The 13,959-nt window shown below is 46.9% G+C and overlaps 1 protein-coding gene across 3 annotated transcripts in view; it reads right to left on the bottom strand.

Moving 5' to 3' along the window:
• PDE9A (phosphodiesterase 9A) overlaps nucleotides 1–13,959 on the bottom strand; it is an 85,795-nt gene that overhangs the window by 42,339 nt on the left and 29,497 nt on the right. For 2 of the 3 annotated variants that reach the window (XM_014446256.2, XM_023745146.1), the window contains one exon: nucleotides 12,026–12,069. In XM_014446256.2, coding sequence (XP_014301742.1) covers nucleotides 12,026–12,069 — 44 coding nt within the window. Of the gene's footprint in view, nucleotides 1–1,032; nucleotides 1,051–12,025; nucleotides 12,070–13,959 lie in introns of those variants that run through there. The other variant, XM_023745148.1, reaches the window with a different exon arrangement.

The raw sequence follows: 13,959 nt of genomic DNA, 5'->3' as shown, positions 1-13,959 counted from the left end.
GGAGTTGCCTCTCGGGGTTCACGGGCAGGACAGAGTCCGTGGGGTGGCAGGGTGGCAGGATGGGCCGCCTCCCCGCGGTGTTTACGCAGCTGCTCTCAGTGCCCAGGGCAGAGTCTACGGAGCCTGCATTTCCCGATGCCCCGAGGCTGGGCCCTAACTCCGCCTTGAGCTGCAGTGGAGAGTTCAAGGAACCTGCCTCTGCCTCCCCCACCCCTTCCAGGAATTGTTTACTGTTTCATAGAAGCCCGAGTCTCCCCAGCACAGAATGACATGAGAATCTGCTTTAACTGAGCCACAGGACCACACAACCTACAATTCCTGCTCTAAACATTCGTTTACCATGATGCACTCACTCCGTCGCCCAGCCGCTGCCTAGCATATCGCTTCATCTCGTGCTGAACAGAACAATAACAACGGCCATCATTCTTTCCGTCCTCCGCACACCTGAGCGGGTTGGGGTGCCTCCCTGGGCAATAAAACGCAAACTTGGCCCTAGCTATCTGCTGGCCCCTAACCTGCGCACTGAGGGAAGACGCTCAGATGTCAGCACGGGCATTTGAACCCCACGCCTGTGAGTCCCCAGTGGTGCGATGAACAAGACCTGAGGGCATGTGTGAGGTGCCTTGAGGTTCCCCACTGGCCCCATCTCTCGTGCTATGAGGGCAGCTGTGGCCCATCCATGTTAATAGGATGTGCGGAGCCGAGCTGTTTCGCCTGATCAGTCTCACCCCGAGCAATGGCGTGTGCCGCTGAGCATCCTCCAGGAAGCATGTACGTAACAGATACTCTCCCAAGGCCTTCAAAACAAGACACTGCAAACCCTCACCTTACTTTGCATGACAGAAAACAACCCACAATGCTTGGCTCCGAAAGGACAGGCTCCCCGAAAGCCCTGATTGGGGGGTGCAGTATTTCTGTTCTTTCCAGGGCTCTGCCTAGGAAGGGCCGGGAGGGGGACTCCCCGTTTGCCTCTCTCCACTCCTTCTTGGGGTGTCACTCCCTCTTCCAGGGAAACAAGAGGGGTGCACTCACCTGTTCCATGCCTGCTCTCCTGGCCCCGCCGGCCGGTGGAGGATGTCCTGGCCCAGGGTGCAGTCATTGGCAACTCACTGTTTATGAACGCCATAAACTAGATGTGCGGAATGAGGACTGTTCCTTTATAACCCAGGAACACAATAAAGTTATATGGTCAACAGTGACCTCCCCTCGCTTCTTAAAGGCACAGGAGCCCTTTCCAGGGTCTGTCCTACCAAGAAGTCACTCATGTTTATCAGCAGCCAAAGGTTCAGATGTCCCAGATAACTAGACACTGTCAGTTGTTCTGATGTAACGAAGAAAGCAAAGCAGACGGAAGGACCCCGATGAGCAGATTGGGAAATTTGGAGGATGTTTCGCACCTGTCTGGGCTGCTCCTCGCTGGAGAGGGGACCTTCATGCTCTGCCCAGTTTCAGTTGGATTTCAAAAGTCTGGGTGCGATGCTCCCCGTGCCCTCCTCTCCTCCGCAGGCTGTGTGCCAGCGGAAGAATGCCTGGAAGGGGCGCGGCCTCTGGGACAGCACATTTTCCTTTACTGCTGTTCAGACTGCGACAACCACACAATCTTTATTGGGGTTTTATGTTCCAGGCACTGTTCCTAGTGATTTGCATACGTTGATCATTTAATTCTCCTAATCACCCTAAGTGGCTGCGTGATCTAGAGACAAGGCCAAATCACAACACGGCCAAGTCACGTTCCCATTTAGGGCTGCAAAGGTGGGGCAGTGGCACTCTGACCCTGGAAAGGTCTTCCACACGCACACGTCCCCCCCCCCCGCCCCCCTGCCTCTGAACTAGCCCCTCCGCCCATGTGCCATGAAGTCAACTTCGAGGGAGAAGGACGAGGGGACGACATTCTCTGGAGAATGCCCTCCGATGAATTTGAGCTTGAGAACGAGCAGCTGACGGTGCCTGCTGGCCGGACTTTGTCCGCTCCCTGATAACCAGTGCGATAAGGCACCCCGTGGGAAAGTTTAATTGTGGTGAAGTCAAAGGGGGTGAACTCTAGTTCATCATGTCTGGGTTCTGACAGTGCGTCCAATGGCCCCACGAGACTAGTTTCAGGAAGAATTCTGTCAGGGTAAACTCTGATCCAATAAACTATTATGGTGCCAATGACAGGACTTCTGCTAAAACCTATAAAAAGACTGAGCCTTTTTTGCAGACCAAAGGTCTTACTCCATCTGTGGACTTTACCGTGTTGCACACGATTGTAGAGGCTGCAGCAAGATAAACTTAAAAACAAACCCGAAAATGACACAGACATTGAAATCAGCAGGTCGAGCCTTTCATGCCTCGATTGTAAGCATGTCCAAGGGGGTGGCAAGGATGACTGCTCCCTTTCATTTTCCTTTAACGATACTGGAGGTTCAACTAGTTCAAGGCAAGGAACAGAAATAAAAAAGGTTGGGATGCAAGAAGTAAAACTGTCCTCATTATCAGAAGATACCATCGTCTCTATGGAAAACCCTCAGAATCTATAAAATAAGCACCAGAACTAGTGAATGAATGTCAGAAGGCACCAGGCCAACATATAAAAATCTGTTATATTTTTTATAAACTAGCAGCAAACAAATGGGAAGTTAAATTAAGAGCCTATTAACAATAACACCAGAAAACAGAAAATGCCGAGGAATAGATTTAACAAAAGGTATGCAAGACTCCCGTCCTGAAAGCTGCAGAACTTGGCTGAGTGGAGGGACGTATCATGTTCATGGATCGGAAGACTCCGTGTTGTTCAGATGTTGTTATTCCCAAATTAATTAAATTATAGCAATGTATCGAATGCAATCCCAATCAAAGTCATTTTATTTTATTTTAAAATATATTTTCATTGATTTCAGAGAGTGAGAGAGATAGAAACATCAATGATGAGAGAGAATCATTGCTTGGTTGCCTCCTGCACACCCCACACTGGGGATTGAGCCTGCAACCTGGGCATGTGCCCGGACTGGGAATCGAACCGTGACCTCCTAATTCATAGGTCAACGCTCAACCACTGAGCCACGCCAGGCTGGGCCCAATCAAAGTCATTTTAGAATTAAGAATTAACTTGTCAATTTATTCTAAACTTTGTAGGGAAAAGGGCCCATATAACCAAAGCAACTGAAAAGGAAGCACAAAGGTGGAAAACTACCTGATTACAAGCCCTGGTGACGAAGCCAGTGTGGGAGTGGTGTCAGCACAGACAAATAGTTCAGAGTCCACAAAGACCCTCACATAGAGAGACATAATTTTCAACAAAGGTGTCAGTGGGAAAGGAAAGTCTTTTTAATAAGTGGAGTTGTAACAACTGGATATGTCAGAAAAAAAAAAGACTGTCAACCCCTACCTCACACCACACATAAAATTAACTTAAAATGGCCCAGCGGCATGGCTCAGTGGTTGAGCGTCGACCTAGGAGATCATGGTTTGATTTCAGGTCAGCGCACATGTTTAGGTTGCGAGCTCAATCCCCAGTGTGGGGTGTGCAGGAGGCAGCCGATCAATGATCCTCTCTCATCATTGATGTTTCTATCTCTCTTTCCCTCTCCCTTCCTCTCTGAAATCAATAATATATTTTTTAAAATTAACTTAAAATGAATCATAGATGACAATATAGCAGCTATAAGTCTAAATCTCCTAAAAATTGATCTTCATGACCCTAGGGTAGAAAAGGGGCTCTTGGAGAAGACACAGAAAATACAAAACAAAAGAGAAACTTGTTAAATTAGACTTCATCAAATTAAAAACGCCAGCAAATGTCCTCATTAAGAAAATGAACAAGGTACATCACAAACTGAGAAACCCATTTGCCAAACATATATCTGACCAATGAAATATATCCAAAATATACAGAATTTCCTACAAACCAGTGATAAAAAGACAATCCAAGCCACTTTAAACAATGAGCCAAATACTTAGAACAGACACTTCCCAAAGTGGGATATTCGAGTAGCCAATAAGCACCTTAAAATCATGCCGAACAACCACTGTTACCCAAAGAAATGCACACTGAGGCCATAATGCAGTATTTCTCCATGCCTACTTGAACGTCTCAAGTGAAAACCACCGAGCACGCCTGGAGCCGGGCTGGCTGTGGGACGACTCGATCACCCACACGCTGCTGGCGGGAGTGTGGGACGGTGCGTCCCTCGGGGAGACGGTGTGGCAGTTTCTTATTAAGTTAGACACACTGTCATGGAACCAGCAGCATCCCTCCCAGGTGTCACCCAAGATAACGGACATGTCTGCAATCAGACTCGTGCAATGCTTAGGTAGCTTAACCCCAAGCTGGAAATTACCCCAACGTCCATCAGCAGGAGAGTTTAAGAAACAGCTATGGATGTTCACACGATGGCGGACTACTCAGCAACACAGACGTTAATAAGCGAATGCCCGGATCTTAGAAACCTGAGGCTGAGAGGAGGAACCCGCTCACAGAGGGTGAAACTCACGCAATCAGGAGGAGGAGGAAGGAACCTGTGGTGGTGGTGTGAGCAGGCTGTCTAGAAGAGTGGCACCAGGAACTTTTCTGGGGTGACGGGAATGCCTTTTGTCTTGGTGGGGGGCCCACTTACCCACGTGTGTACATGTAAAAATATTATATATTTTAAATATATTTTTTATTGATTTCAGAGAGGAAGGGATAGGGAGAGAGATAGAAACATCAATGACGAGAGAGAATAATTGATCGGTTGCCCCCTACTGAAGACTGAGCCAGCAACTGGGGCATGTGCCCTGACCGGGAATCAAACCGTGACCTCCTGGTTCATAGGTCAATGCTCAACCACTGAGCCACACTGGCCAGGCCAGGCATATGTACTTTTATTGGAGCCCATCAACCTGGCATTTCCCGTCTGTGTGTCTCACCGCAGTTACATGGGACGCGGACGTGTGTGGGTTCTGCCTGGTCCCGGAAAGGCCTGGAGGCAGGGAGCCCTGGGAACGTTTGCTCCCTTGAGGTGCTTGCAGCGCTGGCCAGAGGTCACCGTCTTTACTACACTGGGTTCTACATTCATGACACATGGATCCGGTGTTCCTGCTGGCCACCCACGCTGTGACAATGATGCTGTCTTTGTCTACAAGGCCACCCCAGCGGGGCACGGACCACAAGCCCACAAAGCTGCAGGAAGCAGAGGTGGAGTGAGCCAGCCCTCCAGGCGTCGCGGGAGAGTGGTTCGTGCTCATCTTATACACTGCGCTCTTGTTGTTTAAAAAATAATGCAAATCAGAATGACTAAGGCTGTGATTATAAAGCTGTTTGCAATGAAATTGCACTAAAAATAGAAAACGTTATTAAGAAGCTGTATTATTTCTCACAAACAACATGTGTGTGCTCAAATTTCAAGCATTATCTTCACGTGCAAGTGAGAATGGAGCCAGCGGGACAAGTGTGGTTTTAGCTGTGGGAGGCATTCCGGTTCTATTAAGACCCAGCAGGTCCGGAGAGACAGAACGGCTAGCCGTTCAAACATGCCCTCTAGGCCATTTAAAGAGAGAGCCCCCATTTACGGAGCACTTCCCGAGGGGCAGGCACTGTGCTAAGCATTCTGCATAAATTACTGCCTTCATCCTCTTAGGAACCACGGAGGCGTGTATCCCAGTTCCCATTCTGTGGGGAAATGGAAGCGCAGTGGGGTTAGGGGCTTTCCATTTCACCCACTGACAAGTGAGGAGGGCAGAGGGATGGCCCTTTGTTCTTATCCTCCCAGCCCACCCCCAACCCCCGGCCCTTAGGTTGGGTCCCTCAAAAGCTGACTGGAGACAGGAGCTGGGTGCCGGTAGTGTATTTGGAGGTGATCCCAGGAAGCCCTTGGAGGACACAGGGATTGAGACAAAGAAGGAAGGAAAGCCCGTTAGGGGGAGTCAGTGAGAGGGTCACCCCCGAGGCAGCTGCCACTCGTGGCTCTGGGATCCCTTTGAGCAACTGCACAGATGACACTGGAGAACAGACTGTCCCACCCCCGGTAAGGGGGTGCCTCAGCTCCCTCTGTCGCCAGGAGGACTGTCCTGGGCGGAAGCAGAGAGGAAGCCACAGGCAGGCGGGACTCATCTTGGCACCTTGAGAAGAAAGGCTCTTTATTGTCCTTCACTCAAAACCTCATGCCGCTGAGATATTAATATGGCTCTTTGTGCTCTGCAGTGCAGTTTGTTGTCAAACCTCGGTGGCTCCTAAGATCCCAGGTTTGGGAGGGACTGAAATTCCCAGTCCACTGTCCCCCTCCTCACTCAGCCACCTGCTGGGCACCCTATGAGGACGTGAAAACCCAGCCCTTCACCCCAAGTCCTGTGGGAGGCAGAGCTCGGATCTCAAGACAGCCAGTTCTACCCACACTGGCTCTGGCTTTTGTCAAGTTCTTTCCCTGAAGGAGCCTCTACTCCATCTCTCATTGGTGCTAGTTGGGCTCCTAAGTTACACAGAATCCCCCATATTCTGCCTCCACTGGCAGTCATGTGACTCTCTGAGCATGGACTTCCTTCCCCAAGCTCATCTCTGTTGCATCCACCCCTCACTCAGGGCTTCCTTGTCCCTGGTCCTGTGTCTGGATGGCGTCAAGTTGCCAATGTCCTTCTTCCTTCTCCTGGAATTCTGTCCATGAGTCTCAGGGCTCAATCCTTAGTCCCTCCTGCTTTGGGGAGCTCATCTCGCCCATGGCTACAAACATGTCACTCCCCCATGTCACATCCCTATCTGAGGGGGAGCTCTAGGCTCCTCTCGAGGAATCTAACTCAACACTGATGTCCAACAGCCAAACCACACCCAATGCATCCAAAACTGAGCTCCTCTCTCCTCCCTGTACCTGCGCACCTCAGCTCCCGTCCTATGGGGGAGGGGTGCCATTCCACCCTTTCATGGCTCAGGCTGGACCCTGGAGGCTTCTTCTTCTTCTTCTTTTTTTAAAATATATTTTATTGATTTTTTACAGAGAGGAAGGGAGAGAGATAGAGAGTTAGAAACATCGATGAGAGAGAAACATCGATCAGCTGCCTCCTGCACATCTCCTACTGGGAATGTGCCCGCAACCCAGGTACACGCCCTTGACCGGAATCGAACCCGGGACCTTTCAGTACGCAGACCGACACTCTATCCACTGAGTCAAACCGTTTCGGCTGGAGGCTTCTTTGACCTCTTCTGTTCCTATCCCACTTCCACTCAGGAAATCACCTGACTCCTCCTTCAGAACATGCCAGAATCTGACCACTCCTCAACACCTCCACTTGCCCCCTCCTCCTAATGCAGTGGCCTCTGCATGGTCCTTCAGGTCCCACGTGATCTGCCCCCAGCATCCCTCCACCTCATATCCAAATGTCTGAGCTCCAAATAGCCAGAGTGGAGAAGGCTCGGTGGCCAGCCAGGAGTCAGCGAGGACCGCAGAGGGACCACGCCTTAGCAGTAGGACTGAACTGTGCCTGGAGCCAGGGTCCTCTGCAACCGTCCTAGCAAACCTTAAAACCGGTCTCAAAGGCACCAGACAGACGTGCGCGTCACTTAACTGCCTGCCCGACAGGGCCCACGCTCTTTAAGGAGAGAAACAAAGTCCAATCAACAATATAACAAAAAATGCAAACACGGATCTATGCAAAGGAATGAAGAAAAAACATCACTGACTACAGAAAGCAAAAAAGGGTAACAGTGTATTAAGAGTTTCCCCGTGGAAATAGAAGTGAAATGAATGACAAATAGCACAAAGAATGAGGTGGGAGAAGCAAAAGCACAGTTGTGAGATGCTGACACTGCTGAGAAGGGGTGTAATAATATGATTTAAAGACTGTGATAAGTTGATGATACATGTTGTGAAACCAAGAGCAACCTCAAAGAAATTCAATAAAGAAGCAAAGAGCATAAACCGAGAGTGGAGAAAAAATGGAATTAAAAAATGCTCTCTATGCAAAAGATGTAGGAAAAGATAGAAAAAATGTCAAGAAGGATTGAATGAGACAAGTAGAAAATGAGTATCAAGGTAGTAGATTTAAATCCAACCATATCCATAATCACATATAATGTGAATGGTTTAAAAATGCCACTTGAAAACTGAAATTGCCAGTATTGATAAAAGCTGCCTGTAAGAAATCCACTTCAAATATAAGGACACAGATATATTAAAAGTAATAAGATGGAAACGAATATAACCATGAGCATTGCGCATAAGAAAGCTGCAGTGGCTATATTAATAGGAGATAAAGAAGACTTTAAAGCAAAAAATAGTCCCAAGGATAAAGGGACGATTTCATATGGATAAAGAGGTAGATACATCAAGAAGACACAACAATCCTAAATAAGTACGTACCTAATAACAGAAATTGAAACGGTATGAAGCCAAAACTAAGAGAACTGAGAGAAGAAATAAATGTATCCACAATATAGTGGGTATTTCAATCTCATCTTTCATCAATCAGTAGAACAAGTAGACAAAAAAATAGTAAAGGTATAAGAACCTTGAACTACACTATCAACTAACTTGACCTAATTGACATTTCTAGATTATTCCACCCAAGAACAGCAGAATATACATTCTTTTCAGGAGTACCTGGAACAGTCACCAAGGTACACCATTTATCTCAATAAATTTAAAAAAGACTGAAGTTACACAGGGTTTACTTTGGATCAGAATAGAATTAATAGAAATCAACAGCAGAAAGATAGTTGGAAAATATCCAAGTATTTGAAAATTACATAATATACTCCTAAATAACACATGGACCAGAGAAGGAACCACAAGGTAAATTAGAAAATATTTTGAGCTGAATAAAATTGAAAACACAACAAACCAAAATGTATGAGATATAGCTAAAGTATGTGTAGAGGGAACTCCCTAGCTTTTAATCATTATAAAAAAGGAGAAAGATTTAAAATCAATGATCTAAGCTTCCACCTTTATTAGATAGAAAAAGAAGAGCAAATTAGACCTGGAGCTAAAGAGGAGAAATCAATGAAATAGGAGACAAACAGAGGAAGCCAATGAAACTCAAAGCTGGGTCTTTATAAAAAATCAATAAAACCTAGTATAAATCTCTAGTTGGATTGATTAACTAAAAAAGGGAGATGCTATAAATTACTAATATCTTGGATGAAACTGAGGATTTCGCTATCATCCTATGGACATAAAAAGGATCACAAGGACATATTTCAAACTACATCATGCCAATAAATTCTTAGAGGAAATGAACACCACCTCTTCAAATGAATTCCCAAATAAGTACAAACCCTTAATCTACTAATCTAGTTAAGAAATCAAACTAATGCCCTAACTGCTTTGGCTCAGTGGATAGATCGTCAGCCTGCGGACTCAAGGGTCCCAGGTTCGAGTCCAGTCAAGGGCATGTGCCTTGGTTGTGGGCACATCCCCAGTAGGGAGTGTGCAGGAGGCAGCTGATCGATGTTTCTCTCTCAACGATGTTTCTAACTCTCTATCCCTCTCCCTTCCTCTCTGTAAAAAAATCAATAAAATACATTAAAAAAATAAAAATTATAAAAAAAGAAAAGAAATCGAACTCATAATTTAAAACCTTCCCACAAGGAAACTCCAAGCACAGATGGATTCACTGAGGATTCTACAAGCACTTAAGATAGAAACAAGGCCGACTCTATACAAACCCTCCCAGAAAAATCACATCGAGGCCCCGGAAGCCTTCCTAACTCATTTTATGAGGTTAGATGAACATATAATAACAAAGCTAGGACCAATATCCCTCCTAAACTTCACAAAATATTTGCAAATTGAATGCAAAAAATATACCATGGCCAAATAGAGTTTGTACTAGGAATGCAAGATTAGTTTAACAATTTAGAATCAATCAGTAAAATTCGCCATGAACAGGACGGAGAAATAAAACATGAACCTCTCAACAGAGGCAGAAAAAGCATTTGACAAAATTCAACACCAATTTATAATGAAAACTCTGAACAAATTAGGAATAGAAAGAAAAACCCCTGATAAAGGATATCTAAAGAAAATTGCAGCTAACATCATAATTGATGGTGAAAGACTCCACACATTCCATGATTGATAACAAAGCAAGAATCTATACTCTCACATATTGTACTGGATCTCCTAGCTAGTACAATAAGGCAAGAAAAAGCAACAAAAAGCATCTAGATTTAAAAGCAAGAAGCAATTCTCTCTTGGAAAATCTACAAAAAGGTATTGGACTGAATAAGTGATAGTTTAGCGAGGTCAATAAACAATAGCAATTATATTTCTATAAAATAAAAACAATTAGAAATGAAAAAATGCAACAAATCTATTGACAATAGCATGACAATAGAAAATACTTAGTAACAAATATATCAAAATGTATTTAAGAACTTTTCCCTGACAACTATAGTAACACATTATAGAGAAACATTAAAAGAAACCTAAATGAGAGATATTTCATATGCATGAATCTGAAGGCTGAACATTATGACAGTAATTCTTCTCCAAATTTTCTATATATTTAATACAATTTCCATCAAAATCCCAGTAGACTTTTTTTTTGGTACCAATTGACAGACTGATTCTAAAATTTATTTGAAAATAAAAGGAACCTAGAATAAGCAACATGTTTTTGAAAAAGAAGAGAAATCCCTTGGACTCGCTTTTCTTTTTTATTTTTATTTTTATTTTTATTGATTTCTTACAGAGAGGAAGGGAGAGGGATAGAGAGTTAGAAACATCGATGAGAGAGAAACATCGATCAGCTGCCTCCTGCACATCTCCCACTGGGGATGTGTCCGCAACCCAGGTACATGCCCTTGACCGGAATCGAACCTGGGACCTTTCAGTCCGCAGGCCGACGCTCTATCCACTGAGCCAAACCGGTTTCGGCAGGACTCGCATTTCTTGAATTCAAGACTTATTAAAAATTTACAGGCCAAACCCTAACAAAACATATACTTAACCATATGATCCAGAAATCTCATTCAATTCCATAGACATGAAAATATAGCCCAGCCGGTGTGGCTCAGTGACTGAGCATCGACTTATGAACCAAGAGGTCATAGTTCGATTCCCGTTGAGGGCACATGCCTGGGTTGCAGGCTCGATCCCCAGTGTGGGGTGTGCAGGAGACAACCAATCAATGATTATCTCTCATCATTGATGTTTCTGCCTTTCTCTCTCCCTTTCCCTTCCTCTCTGAAATCAATAAAAACATATTTAAAAAAAAGAAATGAAAATATACATCCCTACATATATACTCACAGCAGCCCTATTCATAAAGCCCCAAACTAGAGACAGCTCAGAGACCCCTTAGCACGTGACCAGATAAACCAGCTGTGGTCCTTCCCACCATGGGGCACGATTCACCTATAAAAAGGACTGAACTACTGACACACTCAACACACGGGCACGTCTCAAAAACATTAGGTTGAGCCAAGAAGAGCACACGTATTATGTAATTTCTTTTACCTGATACTCTTGAAAAGACAGATCTCATCTTCGGTGTCAGAAAGCAGGCAGGTTGCTGACAGAGAGCAGGAGTAGAGCGAGGGGGTTCATGGGAGGGGGCACCTGAGAACTTTGCCAGGTGATGTAAATGTTCTGTGTCGTGGTTTTGGGGTAGTTACAGGGGTGTATACATTTTCCAAAGCTCATCAAGATCTACACTCCAACAGGACCGTTTTCTTATGCATACGGCCTACATAAGTGAGAGTGGCACGGTTCCGGGAGGAAATGGGATTTTAGTGAAACAGCACCACTGGCTGAGACACCCTGAGGCTGCAGGCTGCCCATGGCCCACCTCTGTGGCCCACAGTCTAAATGGGCAGGGCAGGCACGGATCTCAGGAGGACAAGAGGGGACTGTCGCTCAGTGTCCGCTAAGTCCCTGGGGAGAGAATGGCGGGGTGTCCCTGAGGAACTGTCATGGGCAGAGTAGAAGCCTCTCTCTGCAGTTATAAATGGCTTTAGATCCTGGAATAGTATGCGGCTTCAGATGCTAATGCATAACTAATACACATTCATCACAGGGTAGCCTGGAGCTCTCTTCTTTTTCTTTTAATATTTAAAATGACAGCAGGGCCTTACCAGAGAGTTGCTTGAGGGCCACAGGTCTCACTTTGTAGGGAGTGCTGCAAGAGAAGACAGGTCACTGAGATGCTGCCAGAGACGGCCGGGCACACCTGGCCCCAGAGATAAGCGCTCAAGTGAATTAGAATTCACTGGATTAGTTGTTGTTGTTTTTTTTGAAAGTAGTTCTTGCCTGGCCCGGGTAGCTCAGTGGTTGAATGTTGACCTATGAACCAGGAGGTCACGGTTCGATTCCGGTCAGGGCACATGCCCCAGTTGCAGGCTTGATCCCCAGCAGGGGGTGTGCAGGAGGCAGCCAATCTACAGTTCTTTCTCATCACTGATGTTTTTATCTCTCTCTCTCCCTTCCTCTTTGAAATCAATAAAAATATATTTTAAAAAACAAAAGAAAGAAAGTACCTGTCTTACCACTGTTTGAATGGCTGGCTCTAGGAATACTGTGACAAGGCTGCTCTACACAGGTGTGGTGGGGTGGGGAGAGAGCCAGAGGCGCTGAAGACAGACGCCCCAGGGACCAGACTTGGGATGGGCTTAGGAAGAGACCCTCCCATCGCCACAGGATCCTGAACGGAGCCCAACTCTCCCTGAAGAGCCCACCTCAGCTGCGAATACGCACAGGGAACCCTCTCATGGGTGAACTGGGGAACGGGGAACCCCAAACTGGGAACTGAAGCAAAAGTGGGCGTGGGACTGGACTTGGAGACCGAATGTACCGAGCAGTCACAGGAACCTTCCAGGCTCTTGAGCCAGACGCCCGGGTTGAGTTTCTGGCCCCTCCAGGTTGGCTCCTTGGTCCTTAATCCTGACTCTGAATATACCATGGCCAAATAGAGTTTGGGTGCTCTCAGACCCAGGCAAGCTGCTGCCGGGACCCATCAGCTCCTGGCTCGGTCAAGGTCGAGCTGCCTCGCCATTCTCTTCCTCAACAACAAACTGCTGCAAACTACTCTTGGATAAACTGCCTTGAGCTTTCACTGCATTTGTCTTTTTTGGAAAACATTACTGCCTGGGTGCCCTCCTTGGTAGGAGGAGCCCGGCCGGGACGCAGGAGGCCTGTCCCCTAGGCTGAGGGGTGCCCGTATGCCACCTCACAGGCACACAGCCCTTCACCCACCAGAACTCGACGCCTGTGACGACTTGGATAACACAGGAAACCGGAGGAGCCCTTGTGCCAGGACACACGGGCTGCGTCCCTCTGGCCCCTCCTCTCTCCCTGTGCCCAGCCACAGGCCCCGTTTTCTTCTCATGCTATTTGAGCGTCTGTTTCTCTCTCCTGATGAGGATCTATCTGGCAGAAACAGAGGGGTAGCGTGGTCAAGAGGCAACAGCTTTGTCAGCCGGACACCCTGGCAGCCAGAATGGCCCCCGGTCGAGGAAGAAGCTCGGGACCAAGGTCCCTCTGAGCGTTATCCGAACAAGGTTGGGACGCGTCTCTTCTACTTGTTGGTCCTCAGGGGTCAGGGCTGCTAGGTGATCAAGCTCCCTTCTGACCAGCCCCCAGAGAGAGCGGGAGCCACGCAGCCACGGTTAATGAGAGCTTCCCCCTTGTGTCATCTGTCACAGGTTATTTAAAATGCGGTCTGGTCATCCTCTGACCTGGGGAAGGGAGGGACCCTCAGTGGGTCCTGGCCGTGGGAGGAGCAGGAATTCAGCACAGAAGAGGGCATGCTTTTGTGATGGGGCCCTCCTGTGCATGGGGCCATGGAGCTGCCCCCGACCCTCATCCCCCATGTGACAGCTATAGTATCTCCAGACATCACCAGAGGCCCTCTGCCCCCGCCCTGTGGAGAAGTGCTGCCAGAGCCAAGTACCAGACCAGAGATAACGCGTGACAGAGTCTGAACAGAGAAACTGTTTCAGCTGAATTCAGACAAAAATGTGGTTTCGCTCCATCAGAGACCAGCTTGCACTGACAAGGCACTGGTCTGAGT

This window comes from Myotis lucifugus, unplaced genomic scaffold (assembly GCF_000147115.1).
Source record: "Myotis lucifugus unplaced genomic scaffold, Myoluc2.0 scaffold_520, whole genome shotgun sequence".
Taxonomy (NCBI): Eukaryota; Metazoa; Chordata; class Mammalia; order Chiroptera; family Vespertilionidae; genus Myotis; species Myotis lucifugus.
This window is presented reverse-complemented; position numbering and strand designations above follow the sequence as displayed.